A 25,308-nucleotide genomic window follows, 5' to 3' on the forward strand; every position below is an offset into this window, starting at 1 on the left:
GGTCTTACGGGTTTGAAACGACATGAGGGTGAGTAATTAATGACAGAATTTTCATTTTTGGGTGAACTATCCCTTTAAGTTCTGAAGATCCGCCGCATCAGCCTGTTCAATACCACAATGCCCTGGTACCCAACAAAAAAATGACTTTAAGATTCTGTGCCTCCAAGGACTGCAAACTATTTCAAATTTCCACCATTGCTGGATGTTCATATTTGGTGGATGCCAGAGTCTGAAGACAAGATTTTGAGTCTGTCATTAATAGGAAATTTGCTGCTGAGAAATTTTAAAGGGGTCATATGATGCTGCTAAAAAGAACATTACAATGCCAAAATGCTAGCATTGGCTTCTGCAGTGAAAACTGAACTATAATGAGGAATCTGTACTCCACTTTTCTGATGGTTAACCACAAAGCCAGCTGAAACACCATCTTCAGTCTTTGACCCATCTGCATAAAACTTTCTCTAATACTTAAAAGTTGTTTGTGGTAATCATTTGGATGAGTTTGAGATTTTTTGTTTCTCGTTAGATCCATGATTATTACTGTTTTTTTAAGTCTCCAGGGGGAGAATTAAACAACAAAACAACAAAAGTGTGTTTGGCTTAGTACATTTAAATCAACTTTTATATTTTCCAGATGGGGTTTAATCCGCAATCCGAAGGGACGAATACTCCTTGGTTTTTTGTCAGACAGCAAAGAGAACTGAGGTGAAAAAACTGCTTGGTACGCTGGATTATTTTTGTTGGTCGATAACTTTGTTGAATATTGCAGGGCTAATTTAAGACGTCTATTCTCCAGAGAGGGTTAATAAAGGCCTCAAAGCAACTTTACATTTCTTTTTTGTTTGCTCACCTGAAAGCAGTTGAGTTCAGCGTCACTGAGTATGTGATCATTATCCTGATCAGAGATACTGAAGATCCGACTCAGAGCTCGAACACACTGCGGCTTCAGCTACACAAAACACACACAAACATTCAGAAATCTTGTATGAACTCATAAGATGAAGCCGGGCAGAGATGTAGCAGTGTGTGTGTGTGTGTGTACCTGTTTGTCTTCAGGGTCGTAGAGCGGAGCAGTCGGGTGCAGAACGGCCTTCTGGGCGTAATAAAAGAGCTCGGAAATATTCTTCAGATTCTTAGCTGAGCACTGCAGACACAAATACATCATCATATATATTATATCATACATTCATAAACAGTATTTCTGGCCATTTAGGCTAAAAAGACGCCATCTAGGTAGAAAGCTGACTAGTTTTAAGAAAGAACCATTACATTTTCAATATTCAATACAGCATCAGTAACCAAAAACACTTTAAATTATTAAAAAACAGTTTCTTTGGAGCTTCTGAAATACAGTTTCAAAACCATTTAAACCATAACATTCACAAAGCAAACCATCTTCTCCAGTTTGCTAAATGAACTTGAATTATATAATATAGAATATTTATATCCTCCATTTATAAATAGAATTCTTAAAGGTACATCTGCAAAAACAGTGTCAGGTCATAGAAAGTGTGTAAATGGTCATGAAAAATGTCTATAAATTTTTTTTATAGTGAGAAACCTTGTCTCATTTTTTAAGATGACTTCAGGAGAAAATGTAACTAAAAAAGTGGGATAAATGACCCCTTTCACACATTCATATGTGAAATATATGTGTGAAATATGTTGAAGATTTATTTGAGTTTGTGTGGTCAGCCGTTCGAACCTCTACACAGGTCTCAATCTCTGAAAACTGGTTCATGATTGGCAGAATGGTTTCCATGGAGCTGCCGGAGCGCAGGTCGGACTTGTTGCCCACGAGGATGATGGGAATCCTACAGCAACAAAAAGAGACATTTTTTTATGGAACTCCTAAAAAATGCAGATGCACTCACATAAGAACAGAATACAAGAACATACTTGCTTCCTTTCTCAGCACCACCGTTCACCAGCGGAATCCATTTAGTCCTGATCTGAGAGAAAAAAATAGGATAAAATCAGTTCAGGGAAAATAAGAGACAAAAATATACAGATAATGTTAATTTAATACCTTGTCAATGGTTTCCTCTTGTGTGACATCATAAACCACACACACAACATTGGCCTACAAATGAGAAAACAATCATATAAAATTCATGTAATAATCACATACATTTCTCACACACACATATATATATGCATTTATTTAATCAAAAATACAGTAAAAATAGTAATATTTATGTTTATATTTATTTAATATATAGTGAAATATTACTGATTCGATGCTCAATAAATATTTCTTAACTATTATTACTATAAATGTTGAAGATTACTATAAATGTTTTTGTTTCATAATATTCTTGTGGAAACGGTCACACACAACCATAAAAAATTTGGTGTTAAATAAGATAAAAAAAAATAAAAACATTTTACTCAGCAGTGATGCATTAAACTGATCAAAAGTGACAGTAACAACATTTATAATGTTACAAGAGATTTCCATTTCAAATAAATGCTGTTTTTTTTTTACTTTCTATTCGTCAAAGAATCCTGAAAAAAACAATGTATCACGGTTTCCATAAAAATATTAAGCAGCACAACAGTTTCCAGCACTGATAATAAATCGGCATATTAGAATGATTTCTGAAGGATCATGTGACACTGAAGACTGGAGTAATGATGCTGAAAATTCAGCTTTGATCACAGGAATAAATTACATTTTACACTATATTCATATAGAATACAGCTGTTTTACATTTAAATAATATTTCACTATACCACTGTTTTTATTGTATTTTTGTCAAATTAATGCAGCTGTGGTTGCAGCTGGTTAGGACAAAAACTATGAATATCATGAAAGAGGTGTGATTTATGGCTTGTTATACACACACAAGATCAGGAGGCTTCTCACCTTTACGATTTCCTCCCTCAACACTTCATCAGACTGTTCACTTTCTGTAGAGAGATATTAAGTATTAATAAAACACTAGGGCAAATATTATGTCATTCGACACACACACACCTGAATAGTCGACTATATGTGTGGGCACTTTCTCAGGCGTGACGTCGGCTGGTATGGTGATCTCCTCCGCCCGGAGAGGAACCTGACGGCACAAACGCATGAGCTTCCTCTTACTGCATCAGACAAACACACACCAGAGAGGCTCATGGGTAAACTCACCTGCTGAGGAAACTCCTCTCCAACCAGAGACATGATGAGAGAGGTCTTTCCCACTTTGGCTGCAGGGAAACAAAGGATAGAAAAATATTTCATCTCAATAAATATGTTCCCACAGTTTATACGACTCTAGCCACGATCACAAACACCTCTGCTGTGATTTCCATTGCTAATCAGTTTGATTTCTGGTTTTATTAGACTGTTTCCAATCCTTCAACAGTGCTAAATCTCATATGTGATGTGTCGGGCTAAAACTGTACTGTACTTCTGTAACTTTTATAAATGTTGCTCTTATTAATAAGCAAGTTGAGAAAAGCACACTGGTCACTCCTGCTGGTGTTCACCTTGAGCTTAAAAGGTCAGTTAAGAGATAAAACTAGTAACATAGTAAGGACTTGACTTGAGCGCAGCAGGCATGGAATAAATTTAACACTAATGCCGAAAAAAAACATGTGCACTGCCTAAAGAAATGACACATAGGCCTGTCGCAATAATCAATATATCGACTTATCGCGCAATATATGTACATGACCTCAATCATTTTTGGTGACGCACATACTAATTCAAGACATCAGATATGCTCACCAAGGCTGCATTTATTTGATTAAAAATACAGTAATATTGTGAAAAATTATTGCAAGTTCACATAACTATTTTCGATTTTAACGTATTTTAAAATGTAATTTATTCCTGTGATGTAAAGCTGAATTTTCAGCATCATCACTCCAGTCTTAAGTGCCACATAATCCTTTAAAATAAAAATAATTAAATAATAATAATAATAATAAAAAAAAACTTGTATTCAGTAAGGCTGTGTTAAATTGAAATGACATTAAAGACATTTATAATGTTACAAAAGATTTCTACATAATAAATTATGATGTATCATGGTTTCCACAAAAATATGTAGCAGCACAGCTGCTTCAACATTGATAACATTAATAAATGTTTCTTGAGCAGCAAATCAGCATCAGTTTCTGAAGGATATATTTACATCCACACTATTATTATCAGACCGGTTGAAGTTTCTCTATGAATACGTGCATTGTGTCACAGGTGCTGCAGGTTCATTTAATGTTTAACTAGGCACAAACTCCACACCTTGATAGTTACCATGCCAACACCTTCATTATCAATCACTGGCCGAACAAGCAATGAACAGATTTTGTCATTCATATACAAACACACACACACACACACAAATATATATATACAAATAAATACAAGATATAAATCTAAGCAAAATTACTCTCCTTAAAACCTGCATGCAAAACAAATAATAAAGTGACAAAACAAATCAAAGCCAATAAATATACTACTGTCTACTAAATACAATGCACATGAAAGTGTGTAATGAGTTTTAATATGCATATGTATCACATGCAAATATCTACTAAATAAAGCAGGTGTTTGATTAACCGATATTTAATGTCTAATTAAACTTCTAAAGTTTGACTGAACTGTCATTAGCCTGTAATCTCTGTGAACAACTTGCTCACTATATAATAAAGTACATTTTCGTGTGTTCTGATTTAACATACAAAGAAAAAAGCACTAAATTAATCGATAATTGAAGAGTGCAGCGCGTTTACTTCAGATCATTTCTGCAGCAGCTCAAGGTTGAGGGTTAGCGCTCTCTAATCATGCTTTCATTAAACTCTCACATTTAGTTCCCTTGATATTTAAAATAAATAATATCTTACGTTCCCCCAACAGCAGTATCCGGACATCGCGTTTCATTTCACTCCGCTCTCTATTGAACTCTCTGACAAGCTGCGGCTATCTTTTCGGAAAACTTCAAATTCAATTCAAAGCCCAGTGCTACTAGATTCTGGCTAGCCCCATTCCATCCAAAGAAACTGTCACCCCTACAGACTTCCGGTTGGAGCCCAAATGGAGCGCCCTCTACCGTTCATTTCCTTCGCTTTTTAATTTGCTTGATCTTTTCCTTTTCTTTTCTGGTTTTTATTTATTGTCTACTTTTCCATTATAAGTACATTATACATATTAAACAGTTAATATTAAAATAAAATATATTTATAAAAATAAATAATAAAGTTATGCTAATAAAGCTTTTTTGACTGGACTCTTACAAAAAAGGGGGATTAAATAATGATTACCTTGGATATATTGGCCCATATTTTGTAGTAATTTGTGGAAAATACATTGTAATTCCATTAAAAGCATTAAAATACAACAATTCATATAGTAAAATGTTCAAAAATAAAATGTCAATATTTATATAGACAGACAGACAGACAGAGTATTTCAGTTTTTATGAATTTTATTTCTGAGGCTCAAAGTGCATAACAATACCAGGGTCTTTCTTACTAGCAAAATAATTTTAAACAGTGTAAAACTATAAAAACCGACAACCAACTTTTCCCAAGTGAATCGAAAACATTAAAAACAAATTTAAAGATTAAAAAAACTCCTATTATTTAAACTTCAAGTCATGCTAACTGGATGTAAAACATGGCAAAACTGCTCTGCGACATCAATGCAACATTTCTACTAAACAGAAGAACTAACTCTGACTCTAGAGTAACTAGTGCAATCCAAAGTGAGAGGAGTCAAACTCTCAAACTCTAGCGTTAGTGTTGTGTCAGCATTATAATCCGTGTACAGTCCACAGTAAGAGCTCATTATGGGCAGCGGTGAAGAGCTGAGATCCAGACCAGCTGAAGCTGCACACGTGAACCGAGTCACTGTGAGACGTGAAATCCTGAAAACGCCCGCTGGACGAATGAATCAGCTTCAGGACGCGCTCTGAAACACAAAGCATCACCGGTATATGACTACATAACTCAAACACTTTCCTTCTTATGCTTTCAAGTAAAACAGCACACTAACGGTTTGATCCAACAGCGATCAGTCTTCCAGTTGAGCAGAGACCGAGACAGAGCGCCCAATCGGCCAGAGAGATCGTCCTCAAAACCTATAAAACAAAAATACACACAGAACCAATGACATTACTTGGCCAATAAAAGTGTGTTGAGAGAAAGAATGAGATACACAGTCATGGGTATAAAGGCAGAGAGCGAGTGCTTCAGTACCTGTTTTTTGTAAAGGCAGTAAAAGATGATCTCTTTTTCCACAGCGTAGCCGGTATAAACCACTGTTCCTCTCTCACTGGGGCTGAACGCAGCCAAACTGGGTGGTAATGCCAGTGCATCCTGATTAAAAAGACAAAAAAAGTTACTTCTTAGTCTTTTCAACTACAATAAACACATGTGAATAATCAGAGCAGCTCGATGAGACATAAGTGTAAATGATATACAAACAAGTTCAGAGTATATTTATTGGCCTAATACTCATGAATATTAATCACCTCTGGTGGGCTGGGCGCTGGAAATGTCAGCCAATCAAGCAGTTCGCATTTATCCTTCATCCAATCAGCAGCCCAGATGCTGACACGCCTGTCTGCGCTTACAGCCAACCAGAGCTCATTTCCCTCCAGTCCAAACTCCTTATACTAAAAGACATTTATATCAGCACACACATTAAATCACTCGGCAGTAGTGCTACACGTTTTGGGGGGGATCGAATTGCGAGTTTTCTGATTAAAATTTAAAATGCAATAAAAATATGCTCCAGGTTTGCTGGGTTTGTTTGTAGGGCTGCACAATCTGGTCAAAAATGATTATATATCAATATAAGTATATTAATTATTATTATTATTAACAATAATTTTTTTTAAAATTATTATTAATATTATTTATTTTACATATCATTATTACTAAATAAAAAATATTAAACAACATTTTTGGCCTACAAAAAAGCGATCATATATTAAAATCACTATAATTAATGACAATAATAAATTATGAAATAATAAAAATAATAAAAGTATAAAATAAAATAAGACCATAAGAAATTTTACTATTGTAATATTTCACTGTAAAATACAAAAATGAGTATTTAAAAAATTGTATATCAATATAACTATAATTATTAATATTATTAATAATAATAACAATTTATTATTTATTATAATCATTATTACTATTATTAAATAAAAATCGTAAACAAAATAAGAAATTTTACTATTGTAATATTTCACTGTAAAATAAAACAATGGAGTATTTGAGAGAAAAATTTTAATTTTAATTTTACAGTACATCTGCACAATACTAATATTTACGGCTTTGCTAAACTCTTCATGTTCAAATGCTAAACCATTGTGAGCAGCTTGCATGTAAAAGCTTCACTCTGAAACACAGCACATATATTTAATTCAATCACAGCCTTTACGATAACAGCGCTAAACTATATTGTGATCTCGGTTTTATTTCAATTGCATTACAACGACCCTGTAAATATTTGGACACTTAAGTCACACTTTAAAATATGACAATGTCATTGAGTATCTGTATCCTTGTATCTCAAACACTACAGAATCATTTTCCTTCACTAAATTTCACTTTTCTTCTTCATATTTAAGATCTGTCTTTGAATCAAATTCATGTGGACTTCAGTGTCCAAATATATTCTAGGTATGGCCCACAATTCCACATCATACACAATGTCTAGTCATTTGCCTTGCAAAACAGAAAACCACAAAAACAAACACACAAGCCCAAACCTGTTTGCTGGTGCACTGCACTGTAGTTATGGGCGCCCCCTTGTGGTCACGGAAGGTGCGTACAGTGACTCCAGTGACTGGACTGCTGACAGTAATGAGACCATCAAGACCACCAGACAACAGCACATGACCTACACATACACACACACATGCATATAGTGAACACAAACACACAAACGCTAACATAGACACAAAGCACTCACACACACACACACTCACCGTAGTGCGAGTACTGCAGCGCGCACACAGACACAGGCTGAGGTTGTAGTTTCAGCTCCATCTCGGCCGACTTCAGACTGAAGATCCTCACAGTCCCGTCACTGTAACCGCCCGCAACACACACGCGCCCGCTGGGCTCATACACACCCCTCGGAGGAGACCAACACACACACTCACAGCTCTGCAATACAGAGAAACATACAGAGACACAATTAATCAATTAACTGCAATGGAAAATTCATTTGATACTCAGAGTTTGACTGGAGACCAGAGAAAGATTAGCAATGATTCCATTAGCCAAGTTACACTACCATTTAAAAGCTAGAGGTCAGTAAAACGTTTTATATTATTTTTTTTGAATGACGTCTTACGCTCACCAAGGCTGCATTTATTTGATCAAAAATACAGTAAAAACAATAATATTGTGAAATATTATTAGAATTTCAAATAACTGTTTTCTATGTCAATATATTGTAAAATGTAATTTATTCCTGTGATCAAAGCTGTATTTTCAGCATCATTCCTCCAGTCTTCAGTGTCACATGATTCTTCAGAAATCATTCTAATATGCTGATTTGCTGCTCAAGAAACATGTCTTATTATTATCAATGCTGAAAACAGTTATTATTATTATTTTTATTTTTTCAATATTTTTGTGGAAACCGTGATACATTTATTTTCAGGATTCTTTAATGAACAGAAAGTTCAAAAGAACAGCACTGATTTGAAATGGAAATCTTTTGTAACATTATAAATTACTTTACTGTCACTTTTGATCAGTTTAATGAATACTTGCTGAATAAAAGAATTAATTTCATAAAAAAAAAAAAAAACTCAAAAGTTTGCATTAAAATGTTTGATGGCTCTATCGCATTAAAACTATTCTGGATAAAAAATGTGAACAAAATGTCCAAAATTATAATAACTAATAAATAAATTGCTGAAGTAAAAAAAAAAAAAAAACCTTGAGATGTACACATTTATTATTTGGCAAGAAGTCACGCACATGAACAAGGATGAAAACACTTTTACCCAATAAAAAAGTCATGTGAACGAATTTTGTGCTCAGATGGTTGGCTACTATGACCTCCTATAAACTGTCTGACACTCGGTCATTGATTGAGCAAACATGAAATTTGTCCATGCATTTTGTAATTTAATACATTTAATAATAAAAAAAGCCCCAGTGGCTAGAGCTTCCACTTCTGTTCATCTGTGTGTTTATGCTCACCTGGTTCAGCACCTGAAACTGGACCAGCAGCTCGTGGCTCTGCAGCGCCCAAACTCTCACACTGCCGTCCTGCCCACAGGTGGCAAAATGCTGCTCATCTGGACTGCAAAGCACACCGTTCACCTACAATGAGAACACAAACTTTAGCATTTTGGACAGAAGTAGTGTTGCTTTTAGAACCATTTCAGAGTTCGCTATGGATGAATATCACAGCTGTTGATAAAAGCTTAAGCGGTTAAGTGTCGTACCTTGCTCTTATGGCCGCTGATCAGCCGTATACTGGTGCTGTCGGCCCAGTTGATGTACCACAGGGTTCCTGCTGTCGTACCCACAATCCCCATGTCCATGACATCATCAAACGCTGCACTGACCACTGTCCCATCCAACAGTAGTTCTTGTTCCAGCTGCACCTGAGCTCTTCCAGAGTCAAAACAAGTGATGCTCTTTTAATTGTTTTTCCCAAAATGAAAGATGAGGAAATTAATTAGGTAATTCGGATAAAATATGGACACCTCGTTAAAAAAGTAACTTTGTATTTCTCATAATCGCAACTTTATATATTTCACAATGTGACCATATCTCACAACTTTGACTTGATTTCTATTCATTTTTTATTTATTTTCACGCAACTGCAACTTTATTTTCCACAATGTCTATTTACATCTCAGTTTAACCTTCATTTTACTACTTTTTTACATTTTTACTCTTGTGGTGGAAATGTGTTCATATGTCTTTTAAACCATCGTTTGAGCTCTTTAGGTTTTTTATGTTTATTCAGATGCTTTAAATTGAAAGTGACAGTAAAGACATTTATAATGTTACAAAAGATTTCAATTTCAAATATTCTATTCTATATTCCACATTCTATTCAGCAAAGAATCCTAAAAAATGTATCACAGTTTCCACAAAAATATTAAGCAGCACAACTGTTTTCTACATTGATAATAATAAATGTTTCATGAGCAGCAAATGAGCATATTAGAGTGATTTCTGAAGAATCATGTGACACTGAAGACTGGAGGAATGATGCTGAAAATTCAGCTGTGATCACAAGAATAAGTTCCATTTTTAAATATATACAAATAGAAAACAGTTATTTTGAATTTTGATATTATTTTACAACATCTCTGATTTCGCTGTATATTTGATTAAATAAATGCAGTCTTGGTGACTTCTTTCAAACACATATTTAAAAAAATCTTACCGACCCCTAGCTTTTGAAATGTACTATATAAAGAATATACTACATGTATATACGTAGTTTAACTTTTTTTGGACCTTTAAACATTCTAGAAGGAGATAAGAGTGAACGTAAGCATGCTTACCCGTCATCCTGTGTTCTGCTGCTCTTGTTATTTGCATTACTGAGATTCTGGACCGAAGCTACAGACCACAGTCTCAGTTTTTTGCCGTTACTGCCGGTGACCAGCTTATTCTCACGGCAAACTAACACACCTACACAAATGCATACAAAAACAGCTGGTAATTCTGCTTCCCTGCAACCAAAATCACAAATGTGATCAGAAAAGCAAAAACCCAAACACACCTATCTCTCCTCCATCTGCTTCCCAGGTCACAAAGCAGCGCTGTGTGTTACAGTCCCACACACACACGTGGCCGCTGTTTGTGCCCGTGTACAGGATCCGGCGAGTGCTATAGCACAGTGATGTCACCTCCGCCTGACCAACCGTATCAGGTAAGCTTACTTTCTGCACCTGCAGGAGGAGGAAAGCTTACTTTGGCTTATGTGATTCAGTGCAGCAGTGTATGCATACTTGATTTTCTTTCATACAGTGTCTGTATGTACCTGAAGTTCAGTGCTGTTATCCTGTGTTTGTATTCGAGTAAACACAACAGCACTGCTGCCGACGAGTGTCAGCTCATTGGCAGTGAATGGACAGAACGAGGCATCATGCAGCGGGACGGATATCTGAATGGTACAGAGCAGCTCAAACGATCGTGTGCTCCACAGCGCCACCACCGGCTCCGAAAAATCACCTAGGAACATAATATACTGCACCATTACAAGTTATTCATTATAAAAGACACAAAATGTATAATCTATATCTGTAATAAAAAAAGTAATTACTTGAGGTGATTTTCATGGAATGCCTTGAAATGAATAATATTTATAACATAATAATAATTATAATAATAATATATATTATTAAATTGAAAAAATTTATATATTTTTTTATTTTATTTAAACATTTTTTGACATGGTTATCTTTCCTAAAAAAAAGCCCAATTTATTAAAAATGTATCTTATTTTCCTTTTTGGAAATTTGTATGTTGTGTTCTTTCGGATTTCCTGCACTTGGATATACCTCGAGATCCCCTGCTTTTTCTATTGTTAGACGATTCCATTCTCCAGCTGAATGCTCATCAAAAAAGGACCTTATCAGCTGCAAGTACTGCTGCCAAAAAGACTATTTTGAAGTTATGGATAGAACCATCCATTCCCACAACTTCTACCTGGCTATCATACTTCAGAGACATTGCCTTGCTGGAAGGTACCACTGCCAGGCTCAACGGCGCAAAAGACAACACTATTCGGAGTTGGGCAAATATTGCTGTGATGTTGCTAGATAGGCTGGAAAGTTGACATTACTGCTATGCATATCTGAATTTTATTTCTTTTATTTTTCTTCCTCTCCTTTGGTACAAGTGGACAGCTTCATGGCATCTGTTTGTACATAGTTCTCTGGAACTGTGAATTGTGATATATGTTTCTGATGTGAAACTAAATCTGAATAAAAAACCGTATCTTATTTTAACTACAGTAACCAGGATTAATTTTTGTCCCAGTATATGACAGTGCTATTTTAGTATGTTTGATATACTATTATAGTTTGTTAATATTTCGAATTAGATTGTATTTTTATATTTTTGTTTTCACTTTAATTTGAGTTAGTTTGAGTAATTTTGTTGTGTTTTCTTTTTTTAAATATGTCTATACAGTTTTTATTCATTATTATTTATTTGCACAAATTACAAGCATAGATGAATACAATATAACAAAGTTACAAATAAATTGAAGTCAGTAACAGTAGCACTCAGGAACAGAAATATAGGTCTAAAATAACACTATCGTGTTCACTTTTTTTAAAGAGAAAAGTTTAATGAGAAATGTTGCTTAGGAAACTATCTGAAATAAAATTATTTAATTGTTTATTTTAATATTTTATCTTATTTCAGTTAACGTTTATTTTACTTTATGTAACAGAAATGTTTTTAGTTTTAGTTAACTATAATACTGCTGACTGTTACTAATGACTTCCAATTTCTGTGCCAAACAGCCCAAATATTTGTTTGTCAAACTTGTATTTAACTAAGAATATTCCTTTAACAGGACCCCAAAATGCAAAGCATGAAACACTGACCCACTGAGAGCAGGTACATGTCATCCCTGGAAAAAGTCAGGCTCTGCACTGCTCCCTTGTGGTAAGAGAGGCGGTTTCTACAGGAGCCATCTGAAGCGTTCCATATGCAGATGAGGCTGCTGTGAGAAGCTCCGCCCCCTGACACAGAAGCAACCGTCTGCCGGGCAAATCAGACAGAGGTTTCATTCAAAGGAGGCACCTAATTTTTGCTAACAATCATTGGTAAAGTATTACTAACTAGTGGAAACACATGAAGATTGTGTGATTTATATAAAGTATTTGCAGTATATACTAAATCATGCATGTGAGCGGGGCACCTGTGCATCATGGGTGATGGCGAGCGTTGAGATCTCCTCATTGTGTCCGAACCACTGTTTCTGTGAGCCTGTGTGAAGATCCTCCACGACGACAACACACCCACATGAGTACACAAATAAACCTGCACACAAACACACATAAGATGTAGCTACAAAACAAGTGCGTACAAATGCCAGGGTTGGAAATTAACAGTGGCTTGAGGCAAAAATGGCATTTAAATCAACAAAAATGGCGGTTAAAGTAAATTAAGAGTAGCATTAAATTTGATCTGCTCAAGTTGCATCAAAGATTTTTTTATAAGAGCCAACAAGAGGGATATTTTATGTGATGGACATCATAAAAGAGTTTATAGTTGGCTAGTATTTACCTGTGTCTGGATTCCAGACCATATTGTTACGCCCATTGCCATTATAGCCAATCACAGCCGTGAGACTTAGCCCCGCCTGTCCTGAGGGCGGAGCTACTGTGGTCTAAAGACAAAATAATTGTTGAGGAAAAAAGTGGTCCAAAAAGACACATTATACAAAAGTGTTTTAAATACTTTAAATATTCATAAAACACAATTCACATTGAGATTAACATATTAATGAATAATTGATTAAAAATATATACCTGGTCTAACACAGAAGTCTTAAAACGTGGAGTGAAGTGTTTATAACAATCTGGACGGACTGCTGTGTGATTGTCTTGTATTTTCTCCGTCCTTGATTGGTTAGCTGGGAGTGTGGGCGTGTCCTCGTCCTTCACCCACTCTGTCACTCTGAGGAAGGAGGCGTGTTTGGGAGGAGGGGAGTGGGCGTGGCCTGTCGTGGGACTAAGCTGTAGTTCAGCAGTAGAATCGCATAGGAAACCTATAGATGTAAAGCATTTGAGATGTAATAGTGACTCATTAATGAGGACAAATGCTCATGAACACATACCTTCACTGTCCTTCAGAGCACTGGAAAGAAAATTCATGACAGGCGGTGAGGAGGGCTGAAACAATGCCTTTCGAGGACTCTCATTGGACAGCTCGGCTCCATTTAGCTCCGCCCATCTGTGATCTGAACAAAGGGAACTAATTAAGAGCTGTCATACATTTGAACCAACCCTAACTTATATATATATATATATATATATATATATACATAATAGAAAATTCTATTTACATAATATATCTTTTTTGCATTACATTAGTGAAAATTTTAATAATGCAAATTACAATTTAAAGGTCATAAAACAGACATAATTTTCTTTATGGAAACATAAAGAAACGTTTTATTCAGGGGCATTTGATTTTGTTTGATTTGTGAGATTGACCTAAGCATTCTCAAGCTTCCTTTAACAAGAGACAAAATTAATATTTAGCTTAACATACCTGATTTACGAGGGAAGACTTTTATATCTGGAGACCTGGTAGAGAAAGAGTTTAACAAATAAAAAAATCCTAGTTACTTCTAACAAATAACTAGAGATGAGATCAAAACAATACTTTGATTAGTACCATGTACAGTATAATGGAAAACATGATAGAGGTCTTACTTGCAGTTTGCAGCTTCCTGTGGAGGTGCCAGGAAGTCCCAGAAGAAGAGGGCGTCGCCTACAGTGACCACACCCATCTGATCAGGTGTGAACCTCACCTGCCTGATGGGCTCTGAGTGACCAATAAACGCCTGGAGGAGAAACGGACACATTCTTGATCTCATTCATCATCTGAACGTCATCAAATCCAGCATTCAAGCAAACATACCTGTGAATTGACGTGCAGGTGCATGTCATAGTCCCACACCTTCAGAGAGTTCTGACCGGCCGTCAGCAAATAACGGCCATCTTCACTGACCGCCAGAGAGACACACTGATGCTTATGCACCTCAGATACCTGTAAGTACATGAATATTGATTCTAAAATCTGATATTTAAATGTTCTCAGAAAGAGTTCGCCCTTCAGTCTTTCACCTGTCTGAGCAGTTGTCCTGTATGTGTGTCAATCCAGAGGATCTTATTGGCGGATGTGGTGATGAGCAGGTGTGACAGTGACGTGGGTGAGAAACACACATTCAGGGCGGAGTCCAGCGTTGTGCTCTCAACATCCAGAATACTCACATCAACCCGGAGTAACTGTGACACACACAAATAAACACTATTTAGCACATACAGTATGTCATAAATTGTTTTGTTATTGTTAACTAAAACAAACTATTACAAATCATTTTAAAAATCTGAATAAAGCTGAAATAAAATAAAATACAAATACACATAATAAAATATTATTACAACATGAAAAACTTAAACAAAAATGAAAAATGTTGCCTTGGCAACTAATGGAAATAAAAGTTTAGGTTGAATTAAAAAAAATGCTCAAACTAAAAGTGAAATAAAAATAAATTAAAGCTACTGATGCATTTAAATTTATATTTATATAGGACAATAATACACATTTAATATACCAACAGACACATTTTTAAAAAATAAAAACTAATAAAAATGACAAAAGTAAATAGCAAAATGATCAATACGTAAACTAAAGAGAAAATGAAATTTAGTCATGTTGCCTTGGCAAGTAACAGAAATAAGTCTTTGTGTGTAAGTAATAAATTACTAAAACTGAAAAAATAAATTAAAGCTAAATAATAATAATAATAATAGCTAAATTAATAAAACTTAAAACTAAAATTAAAATGAAAACTGAAAATATAACAATTTCAAAATATTAATAAATAATATAATAGTATAGAAATAACACTGGTCGTAAATCACTGTTAAAAACAATAAATTGAACTTGAAATCAGTACATTTCTATAATACATTTTCAATAATAAATTTGAAAAATAAATTGAGCTTGAATTGAAAATTAACTCAAATGGGGAAAAAAAGAAAAAAAAAGTGAGATTTTGATTATGCCCCAAATTCAGCGAAAAAAAGAATGATGGAAAATTTGGCTTTCATTTTTTATAGGAAAGTGGTAAGTAGACCGGAAAGAAACAGTGAGAGAGACAATGGGATCAGGTCATGTGATCCAAATGCTCTTACATGTCCCAAGCATGTGCACAAGTCCACTGCGCCACAGCTCTGACAAAACATTATGGTTTTGATGTACCTCATTAAGTGACTGCGCTTCCATGATCGTGACAATGTATTCGGTCGGACCAACTAGCGCTAGACAGCGGCTGTCAGAGCTCACGGCCAAAGTATCTGGGCCACGATTCACACTCCATGCAACCACATTACCTTAGAAAAAATAACAATAATTCAGAATGCTGTATCTACACAGATATTTCAGCTCTCCTGAAAAGCTTGTCTACAAATTTGTTCACCTGAATGTGCTGTGAAGAGCAAATGACATCAAATGTGTAATTTATATTGTGCTGTAAGAGCGACCGTTTACTCACTCAGAACACGGACCACATGATGGTCATGTTGAGAAGAGTTATAAAGTACCAAGTATCCAAGAGCCCCAGCACTAAACAGACCCTGACCATCAGGAGAATAGATCACACACTCAACTGATCCACAGTGCTGCCTGCAAACACACAACACACACATTAAATCAATATATCAATAACATAAACGATGAATGTGTATTTAAAGCAGTTAAAATAATAATGTTACTAAAATATACACAACTACCTTTCAAAAGTTTGGCATTGGTAAGATTTTTTCATGTTAAAACAGTAATATTGTGAAATATTATTACAACTGTTTTCTATTTAAATATATTGTAAAATGTAATTTATTCCTGTTATCAAAGCTGAATTTTCAGCATCATTACTCCAGTCTTCAGTGTCACATGATCCTTCAGAAATCATTCTAATATGATGATTTGCTGCTCAAGAAACATTTTGAGTTTCTTGTAAACGTTCTTATAAATTTAAGTAACAAAATAATAAGTTCTTACATTCTTATAAATGTTGTGCTGCTTCATATTTTTGTGGAAAACGGCGATACATTTTTTTTCAGGATTCTTTGATGTATATACAGAACAGCATTTATTGGAAATAGAAATCTTTTGTTACATTATAAATGTCTTTACTGTCACTTTTGATCAGTTTAGTTCGTTATTTCTTAATAAAAGTATCAATTTCTCTAAAAAAAACCTTACTGACCCCAAACTTTTGAACGGTAGAGTATGTGCTGGTCATCATTAGTAGAGATTACATAATTAGTAAACATTACAGAGTGTAAAAAAAGTGTTGGTTTGTCAGAACAAATCAGTGTTTGAGAGTGTGTACGTACCTGTGCTGGGCAATTAGGCTTGATGTTTGGATATCAAACACTCTGACAGTTCCAGAGCTCGATCCACAGGCAAAGAGAGGCATGCTGGGATGGAACGCAACTGAACAGGGACTTTCATCGTCATCAGAAACAAAGTCATAGAGCTACAAGACAAATAAGCTTTAATGTAATATCAGTCCATGTCTGGCGTCTGTGCAGCCACCAGCATGTAAAAGCATACATTTGTGTGTGCATGCATGTTTTAATAAAAATATTCCCATAACTGACCTGTTGCATGGTGTCCATGTCCCACACCCGTACAGTGCTGTCTCTGGACACTGTGGTGACCCGCCGTCTAACGCAGTCCACACTACAGCCCAAAACACTCGCTGTGTGTGACCTCATGAGTGTACGGTAACTGCGGCTACTGACATCCAGATACCCAAGATTCCCTGTGGTTGTGGCTGCTAGAACTCCAGAGCCGTCCGAGGACACGCACACCAAACTGACAGGCCCCTCGTGCTCTGCAAACACACCAAAACCTCAGTGATTCATAGAGTTAGCTTTAAGCAAGCAAGATAATTGATTGTGAGAGTGATTGACAGTAGAGTACTGACCCGCCTCTAAGAAAACAGATGAGAAGTCAAGAGGCCACAGACGCATGAATCCGTCCTCTGAACCAGTAACGCAGAATTCATCACACACACTGATGCTGTTCACTGCAATACCGGCTCCTGAAAATGCATTTATAATACAGTCAATAATAAATAAATAATACTTTTTTTTTTTTTACTATAGTTCTCAATTATGATTAAAAAGTGATTTTAGAGATTAAATAATAATAAAGACAACAACTAATTTTTTTAAAATATATTTTCATTTAATTTTGTTCTATTTTTATTAATTAATAAAACAATAATTTTTAATAATTAATGAAAATGATCAATTCCACCATGCAAATTTCATTTTTATTTTTAATTTAATGTAATTTTTTTTACTTTAATTTTATTTTATTTAATTCATACTGTTGCAGAAAAACTGAGAAGAATTAAGGATTCGGATTCGGATTGAAATTGAATCAAATCGTGAAGTGTCTAAAGACCCTAGACAGAACAGAATTATTATTATTATTGCTGCTCACAAAACACAAATTCTCACCTGTGCTAAAGGTCTGTTTCTCCCTTTGGTGGGCGTGGGTCTCCTGAGCTGGGAGGAGCCTCCTGATGTTTTTTATCGCCACAGCAACATAATCGATCTCCAGTATGTGACCACTCCTACTGCTGACAAACCTGCTCCAATCACAAAACACCTCAGGATGAGATCAAGATTAAATTACATCATTAATGTGAGCAGGTCTGTATACTACAGTAATTTAAGTGGACAGCGTAGAGTTTAATGTGTCTGGTCATTTGTCATGATGTCATGTGTTTCTGTGTACTCACAGTGTGCGCTCATCCACTGGACGGTCCTGAGTGTGTCCCTGCTCGAAGGCGAGGTCAGTAAACTCTAAATTGTGATACTGTCCCAGATTCACCGGACAAGAGCGTAGAGTACCGCCACGCACACGCCACAGACGTATGTTACCTAAACCACATGACACCATACTGCACACACAAACACATATTCACTTATAATCTGCCCATATGACTGAGGTTGACAACCCTGTTAATGATATTGATCATATTGTACAAACAAAATCCCACTCCACATTAAATCTAAAATATGTTCTGAATGGCTGTGATTTTGTAGGACACATAACAATATAATTATGTATGCACACCGTGTTTCATCAAAGAACGCTATTTTCATTGTCTGGATGTCCACATCTGTGTGTGCTTTAGCCAAGACTGGAACCACACTTCCTTCTGCCACATGCCGAGTGTTCCAAAGGACCACCGTCTAAACGAGCAAATAAAAAAAATAACATAAGCATACACAATATTCAAAAAAGTACAGTTCATCATATGCAAAACACTCACAGTTTTGTTGTGGCTGTCTTTCCCTACGCCACACAGCACTCCTTCACTCTGAGAGAAACTGAAACAACAAAAACATCACCTGAGCTTGAGAAATCCAGCTGGCATTGAACACACAGTGACAGATCTGCAGATCTGCTGTATATGTGTGTTTGTTGTACCTGAGCAGATTCAGAGCATGTGTGTGTGTAGGAATGATGGTCTGACACACTCCTCCGCTGTAGCTCCAGAGACGAATCAGACTGTTTGCGCCCATCTGAGCTGATGCCAACAATGTAGAGCTAGTATTTAACGCCAGAGCTGAGACCTAACAAACAACAGGAACACATCAACACGAAAATCAGTGTCAGCTAAGCTAACTGTAACTTAAAATGGTGTGTATGATAAGGTGACGACTGTTATTTTATAAACCATGTTTATTGGATGAACCATGTTATCCAATAGCCTGGATACAAACCCCACACTAATTAAACTCTATACTAACTACTATACTAATGTGACAAGCTGCTATATTGTTCGACATAATATTTACAATAACAATAAAATATTTAAAGAATAGTAAATAAAATAATGTTTTAATATATATATATATATTAAAATACTACAAATTAATATCCCAATTATATATTTACATTTACAAATATATGTAATTTTATATATATAATAATATAAATCAAACAATGTATTTTATCATGTTGCTATAGTAACTGTTTTTTTAAAAGCAACAAGCCACTCTAAAAGCTGTGGGTTGCAGTGACTGTACCATGGTTTATTCCACTTTACATCATGCAAACCACCACTAAAACTTGGTAAAATCACTGTAATTTTGTAAAACTATTATTTAAGTGTGTGTTTGTTTATAAAAAAAAGACCTTATCGGTGTGTCCAATGAAGAATCTCTGTTGTCCGGAAGAAACCGTCATGCTGACGATAACGGCGTGACAAGGATACACAACTTCCTCTCCATCAGAACTCCACACAGCCTGAGAGACAACACAACATCAGGTAAAGTAATAAAAATCATTTATTACATGCTATAATCAATGCATTAAATGTTGATTTCCACATGGTGCATTTTTGTACCCCTTTTGTTTTGTGTTTGTGTGTGTGTGTGTTACTCACACATCTCATTGTAGCTCCTCCGAAGCCAATAATTCTGTTCAGCTTCAGAATGGGGTCAGGATACAACTTCTGAAATATAAACAGAGACCCTCCAAATGACCACAGCACACAAAAAGAGCGTAGTTGTAGATATACACACAGCTTTATCATGTAAACCTTGCTTTGACATGCATTTACGCTCTGTTAGTCTGTGTTTATGTGTGGTTAACCTGAGGTTTCTTCACTGGTTGGTCAGAAGACAGAGAGACAGGCCGAGGAGATGCTGCATTGATGACCTAAGAAGAAAGCTTTAGATTGTTTCTTCCAAATTCTTTTTGCTTTTAAAAGAGCAAATGTCTTGTTAGGATTTCAACTGAGGAAGCTAATCTTGTATCTACTTTACTTACTGTGATTTCCTCCTCACTGTCTGTCGTGTGAGTATAGACGTCATCCTCGCAATGAGCATATACATGTACTCCAGCATCATCAGCATGCACTACTGTGACCTGTTCGTCCGCCTGCGACCTTTGACCCGGTGACCCCGGGCTCTCTGAGCCTCCAGAGTGTGTATAATTCAGCTCAGGCAGATGCTTTGTCTGGTTTGCTGAACGTTGCTTAGTGCGCTACACAGAGAGAAAGAAGAGAAAGAGAGAGAAAAGCCATTAGGGCTTGTAAATGTCAACATTATTTGCACTGGAAAGAAGGTCAGCTGAAGTTCACACATAAACACTCACTCTCGCAGGTTTGGGGGTGGTGATCTGCTGGATGAGGGAGACTCGGTCTTGTACAGGTTTTCTGATCTTTACAGCACAACTCTCTTCTCTTTGAGGACTTTTTTCGGCTGAGACTGTGGAGTGAGCATATGGTTTCATCAGATAAAATGCACAGTGTTGTCTGCGATTGTGTGTGTACATGCTCAAGAAGACTCACTTTTAGTTTCACTGCTGGATCCTTTTTGTATAGAATCAAATGGTAACTTTGTTCCATCTGAGGGAAACCTGTCAGTTACACACAAGAGGTTCTATGTTTGCAATAAACATTCTGAAACAATGAAATAACATTGGTATGTGAATCATTGACCTTATTTAAATGCACATCAATATCATCTAAATGCACATCAATAATTTAACAATATTCCATTTAGTATTCCGATTTCCACATTCATTTTATAGACAATATCCTGATTCCACAAATTCTGTAATATGCTTCTTTTAATCAGAAATTTGTTGCATGTAATTACCTTATGCATAAAATCCACTAAAAGAACCTCAGTCCTTGGTAGTGTTGTCAGGATTTTTTTTTTTAATTGAAAAGTGTTTGTGAAAAGTGCTTATTCAATTGTGCAAAAGTAGTAAAAAAATAATAACTGAGCATACTGTATAACGACAGCATCTTGAATCTCTCAGGAAAGTTAATAGTTAATAGACCTTAAATGGAATGAGATGTGCATGCAAACATAGTCATTGTTGAATATCAAGTGTAAATGAGCAGGTTAAACCTATACGGACAACCTGTTAACTCCAAAAGGTTTATTAAAGAAACAGTTCACCAAAAATGAACATCTGAAACTATTCCTTTAAGCAAGGTGTTTATTTAACAGAAATGTGTATTCCTAGTTCTCCACAACAGGTTACACTCACCTAATGTAATCATATAAGTCGTGCCATCTCTGGCCTTTCGGCACAGGGAAACACATTTCTCTGGGCATCGGTGCAGTGCAATCTGGCAACATCACACCAGATTGCCTGAACTCAGAGAATGACAGACCTACAAAAAAAAAAAAGATTATTATGTAATGATAATAATAAATGTAATTTATATAGCACCTTTATAGAGTGCAAAGACGATATACAAAATTAGCTAGACAATAATCAACCATAACAGACACAACCACACATGCACAATCAAGATAGAAATGTACCGGGGTCAAACAGCAGGTCGCTGGTGATGATGTTTTTAACAGACATATTGGCACAGAGTTTGACGCTCTTTAGGTGACTGTGGGTTCTGTTGAGGTAAACCGAGAGCACATAACGTAGATCCATTGTCAAGCACGTCCACCTCGTGCTCGGCGGCGCTGGGCCCACTAAACCTGAAATGCACAAGTTATCAATCAGTAACTACAAAAAATGCTTGCTGCATGTAGAAAACATCATAATAAAAAATAGAAAGTGTGAGATACCTTGTTTAGCAGTACAGGCCGTATTCTCAGACACTGAACCGTGTGCAGCTCCACACAGAAAAGGGAACTGCAGCCATGTCGCCGTGGACTTGAACTCTTTGAACATGTTAGAGAACGACACACGGATCACCTGACCCTCCTGAATGATGAACAAAACAACAAAGAGTGATAAATCAAAAGAAAAATCATCATACACACATGTGTAGATCAGTATAATTACATCAACCAGGTATACGGAACAATGTTTATATTGTTAGTTAAAACTAAAGAAACTAAAAATCATTTTTGGTCTTTGAAAAAAAGCTGAAATAAAATAAAAATATTAGATGAACAACTTGAAAATGAGAGATTTTGCTTTGGCGACTGATTGAAATAAGTTTAAGTTGAGGAGCTAAAATGACTAAAACTAAAACCTTAATAATAAATTAATTAAAACTATGTAGAAATATAAAAAATATATATAACAAAAATGTCAAATTACAAAAAAATTTTTTTTAATTAAAACTGAAAATATAAAAATATTTTTCCTGAATGATAAACAAAGTAACAAAGAGTGATAAATCAAAAGAAAATTTATCCAAATATATGCATATAATCATTATAATAGCAATACTATCAAAGGCCTTATTTGTAAACATAGAACTGTACATGAAAGTCTGCATCATTACATAATTATTCACATAAAACTACACTTTTCACCTCAGCAGCAATGTCTAGGTGCACAATGAAGTGTTTGTTTGGGCTGGGTCTGAACAGCAGGTAAAGGTACCGTCCGGTGAGACCCAGAGACTGGCTGCTTGTTTTGGGCAGGAGGATGTAGTTACTGGCCGGTATAGAGCCACGGATCCGGAACACAGAACACTTCAGGCTCTTATCCTACCAATAAACAATACAGTACAATATGATAAATATATGAATACAAAAACTGAATGCTAATGAGAATCCTCTGCAGCAACAACATCATATTATAGTTTCATAAGAAAGGAACAACCGCCTACCATGTATGTGGTGACGTCTCCCTCTTTGCTGACTTTCTTCCATTCTTCTATCTTCATGTGTTTGAAGATATTCACATACGGCTGCTGCCACAGAGCTGATGGAGAGATAGAGGCACATCAATCACTGCTGTATGTTTATTTTAGACACCCCCCCTCTGCATGTGTGCTGTACATAGTTAACAGCAATGTGAGAGGGGGTAAGTTTAGATAAATCAGTGTAAAAAAATTATAATAACTAAATAATAAAAATAAGATTAAAACTATAAAAAAGATATATGTATGTATGTTATATATGTTTATAAATAAACATTTTCCAAATAATATTTAACACATATTTATAATGTTAATTTTTCACAGACTAAATACACGAAAACATATAGCTGCCTTTTAAATATTATGGGGTCCATGACATCTGAAAGGTTAAAAACCTCTTGTGTATGGTATAAAATCTGTACTGTTCTGCTCTGTACATTTCAAATTGTATTATACTGATTTGAACATTGTGTTATGCTGCATTGTATATTGTACATATTGGGCTGTAGTGTATATTCCATCTTTTAACGAACAAATTAACTCAAGTCCAAGTCCATTTCAGATGCATATTACTCATTAAAGTGTTTAATAGGTAATGTAATCTTACCTCTGGATGACATTATTGTTTACTTCACAGGTCTGATTCACCTGTTGACAGCTAACGGACTGTAGGTTAGCTCACAAACTACCAGGAATGAACTGACTTCCGTCTCCTACGAGTCCAGAAAGATTTTATCCATAACAGCACCTCATTTTATCGTCGTACAGAGTTTAATTTTCGGTTTTGGTCGCAGTTATGGGGGTTTTGAAGTCTGTGAGTTTGTTGTGCTGTTGATGAACGGCTCGTCTGCTCGCGCTGCAGAGACCGCCGCGACGCGTTCGAACGGCATGACGTAAGCCGTACGTCATCATGACCAAAACTGTGAATCGCCGAAAGACAGACAATGCAGAAAAATATCATTTTATTTTATTTACACACATGTTTTAATCATTATGGGGAAATTTCATGTACATAAGCATAAATGGACAGGGGATGTTTGAAATTGTGTACAATTCATCTATTCTCGCAAAATATACGACAGCTTTTGAGAAAATTGAGGAAATAATAATGCAAAGAGAATTTCGTTGTTGTTGTTGTTTAATATGTCTTATCTTGTGAATTAACTGTTTATTGATAATTCTAGATGTTGTTTGTTTGTTTATATATAATATCTAAAAAAAAAAAATCTCCACTAATCTCCTTTATGAAAAAATGTATGCCGCTTTTATTATATACCTGGGTACCAGGCGTAAATGGCGGTACTGTAAAAATGGTTGTACTGTAATTTCGCGAGAAAACAATCTTCAGATGAAAGTCCTCTGAAAACGCGTTTCCAAATTGCAATGTTGTTTGTTCTTCTTGCGCTCCCGTAGCTACATATGGCTGCCATAGTGACGAACGCAGCAACAGACGCTTACGTTAAATCTTAAGGCAAGATTTCCGCTATTTTATGCTAATTATCGCTCTTATGTGACCAGATTTACGATCAAAACAGTACCGGTTTGTTATAATTCTCGATTAACAATATTTGTATATGAATTTTAGAGCGAACGATGATCGTTGTTCATCAAACTAGCTTAACTGCTATTATCTGATGTGGCTTGTTGTAATTCGTTTGTTTTTCATTGAACATGAAGTTATTCATATATTAATGCATGATTGTTGAGAGATATTCGCTTTCGATTAGATTTGAGGTCTTATTAAGCGCGTTAACAATTGAATTGTATTGCTTTTAGTGGAAAGTGTCCTTTTTCTCCTTGTCTAACAGGTGAAAGTTGTGTTTACTGAATAAAAGACAGCAATCATGTCTTTTAGAGATCGGAGAAGTAAGTGAACTAAAAAGGGACTCTTATAAAATTTATATTATATATATATATATATATATATATATATATATATATTAGGGCTGCACGAT

General features: G+C 35.5%; 3 protein-coding genes across 5 annotated transcripts in view; 1 reads left to right on the forward strand and 2 right to left on the reverse strand.

The window, feature by feature from the left end:
* The window catches only part of rhot2 (ras homolog family member T2), a 12,883-nt gene extending 7,872 nt beyond the window's left edge, over positions 1–5,011 (reverse strand). Inside the window, exons 1-9 of one of the 2 annotated variants that reach the window (XM_016562473.1) lie at positions 4,840–5,011; positions 3,140–3,198; positions 2,981–3,062; positions 2,870–2,913; positions 2,030–2,083; positions 1,900–1,952; positions 1,706–1,814; positions 1,043–1,144; positions 851–949 (exon numbers count right to left, since the gene is read on the reverse strand). In XM_016562473.1, coding sequence (XP_016417959.1) covers positions 851–949; positions 1,043–1,144; positions 1,706–1,814; positions 1,900–1,952; positions 2,030–2,083; positions 2,870–2,913; positions 2,981–3,062; positions 3,140–3,198; positions 4,840–4,876 — 639 coding nt within the window. In that variant the 5' untranslated portion in view covers positions 4,877–5,011. The remainder of the gene's footprint in view (positions 1–850; positions 950–1,042; positions 1,145–1,705; positions 1,815–1,899; positions 1,953–2,029; positions 2,084–2,869; positions 2,914–2,980; positions 3,063–3,139; positions 3,199–4,839) is intronic. The other variant, XM_016562474.1, reaches the window with a different exon arrangement.
* Positions 5,012–5,437: 426 nt separating this feature from the next.
* LOC107747862 (WD repeat-containing protein 90-like) lies at positions 5,438–24,220 on the reverse strand. Its single transcript, XM_016562476.1, has 42 exons — positions 23,961–24,220; positions 23,321–23,415; positions 23,022–23,198; positions 22,323–22,461; positions 22,062–22,232; positions 21,781–21,907; positions 21,071–21,138; positions 20,875–20,987; positions 20,548–20,763; positions 20,371–20,436; positions 20,162–20,230; positions 19,912–20,022; positions 19,201–19,346; positions 19,043–19,100; positions 18,844–18,962; positions 18,506–18,667; positions 18,222–18,352; positions 17,681–17,797; positions 17,352–17,587; positions 17,085–17,227; positions 16,241–16,371; positions 15,949–16,079; positions 14,808–14,969; positions 14,602–14,730; positions 14,394–14,524; positions 14,230–14,264; positions 13,793–13,915; positions 13,485–13,723; positions 13,240–13,342; positions 12,872–12,993; positions 12,555–12,711; positions 10,979–11,169; positions 10,718–10,886; positions 10,497–10,626; positions 9,420–9,588; positions 9,172–9,294; positions 7,941–8,121; positions 7,722–7,852; positions 6,468–6,611; positions 6,193–6,312; positions 5,990–6,074; positions 5,438–5,905 (listed from the first exon to the last, which is right to left on the reverse strand). Exons 1-42 carry the CDS (start codon positions 23,971–23,973, stop codon positions 5,748–5,750), a joined length of 5,541 nt encoding a protein of 1,846 aa, XP_016417962.1. The 5' UTR covers positions 23,974–24,220; the 3' UTR covers positions 5,438–5,747.
* A 380-nt stretch (positions 24,221–24,600) lies between these two features.
* Positions 24,601–25,308, forward strand: part of cluap1 (clusterin associated protein 1) — a 5,989-nt gene continuing 5,281 nt past the window's right edge. Inside the window, exons 1-2 of one of the 2 annotated variants that reach the window (XM_016562505.1) lie at positions 24,601–24,824; positions 25,162–25,219. In XM_016562505.1, the coding sequence (XP_016417991.1) occupies positions 25,198–25,219 (22 nt within the window). In that variant the 5' untranslated portion in view covers positions 24,601–24,824; positions 25,162–25,197. Of the gene's footprint in view, positions 24,825–25,157; positions 25,220–25,308 lie in introns of both variants that reach the window. The other variant, XM_016562506.1, reaches the window with a different exon arrangement.

This window comes from Sinocyclocheilus rhinocerous, unplaced genomic scaffold (genome assembly GCF_001515625.1).
Source record: "Sinocyclocheilus rhinocerous isolate Xijiao unplaced genomic scaffold, SAMN03320098_v1.1 scaffold799, whole genome shotgun sequence".
NCBI classification, from domain to species: domain Eukaryota; kingdom Metazoa; phylum Chordata; class Actinopteri; order Cypriniformes; family Cyprinidae; genus Sinocyclocheilus; species Sinocyclocheilus rhinocerous.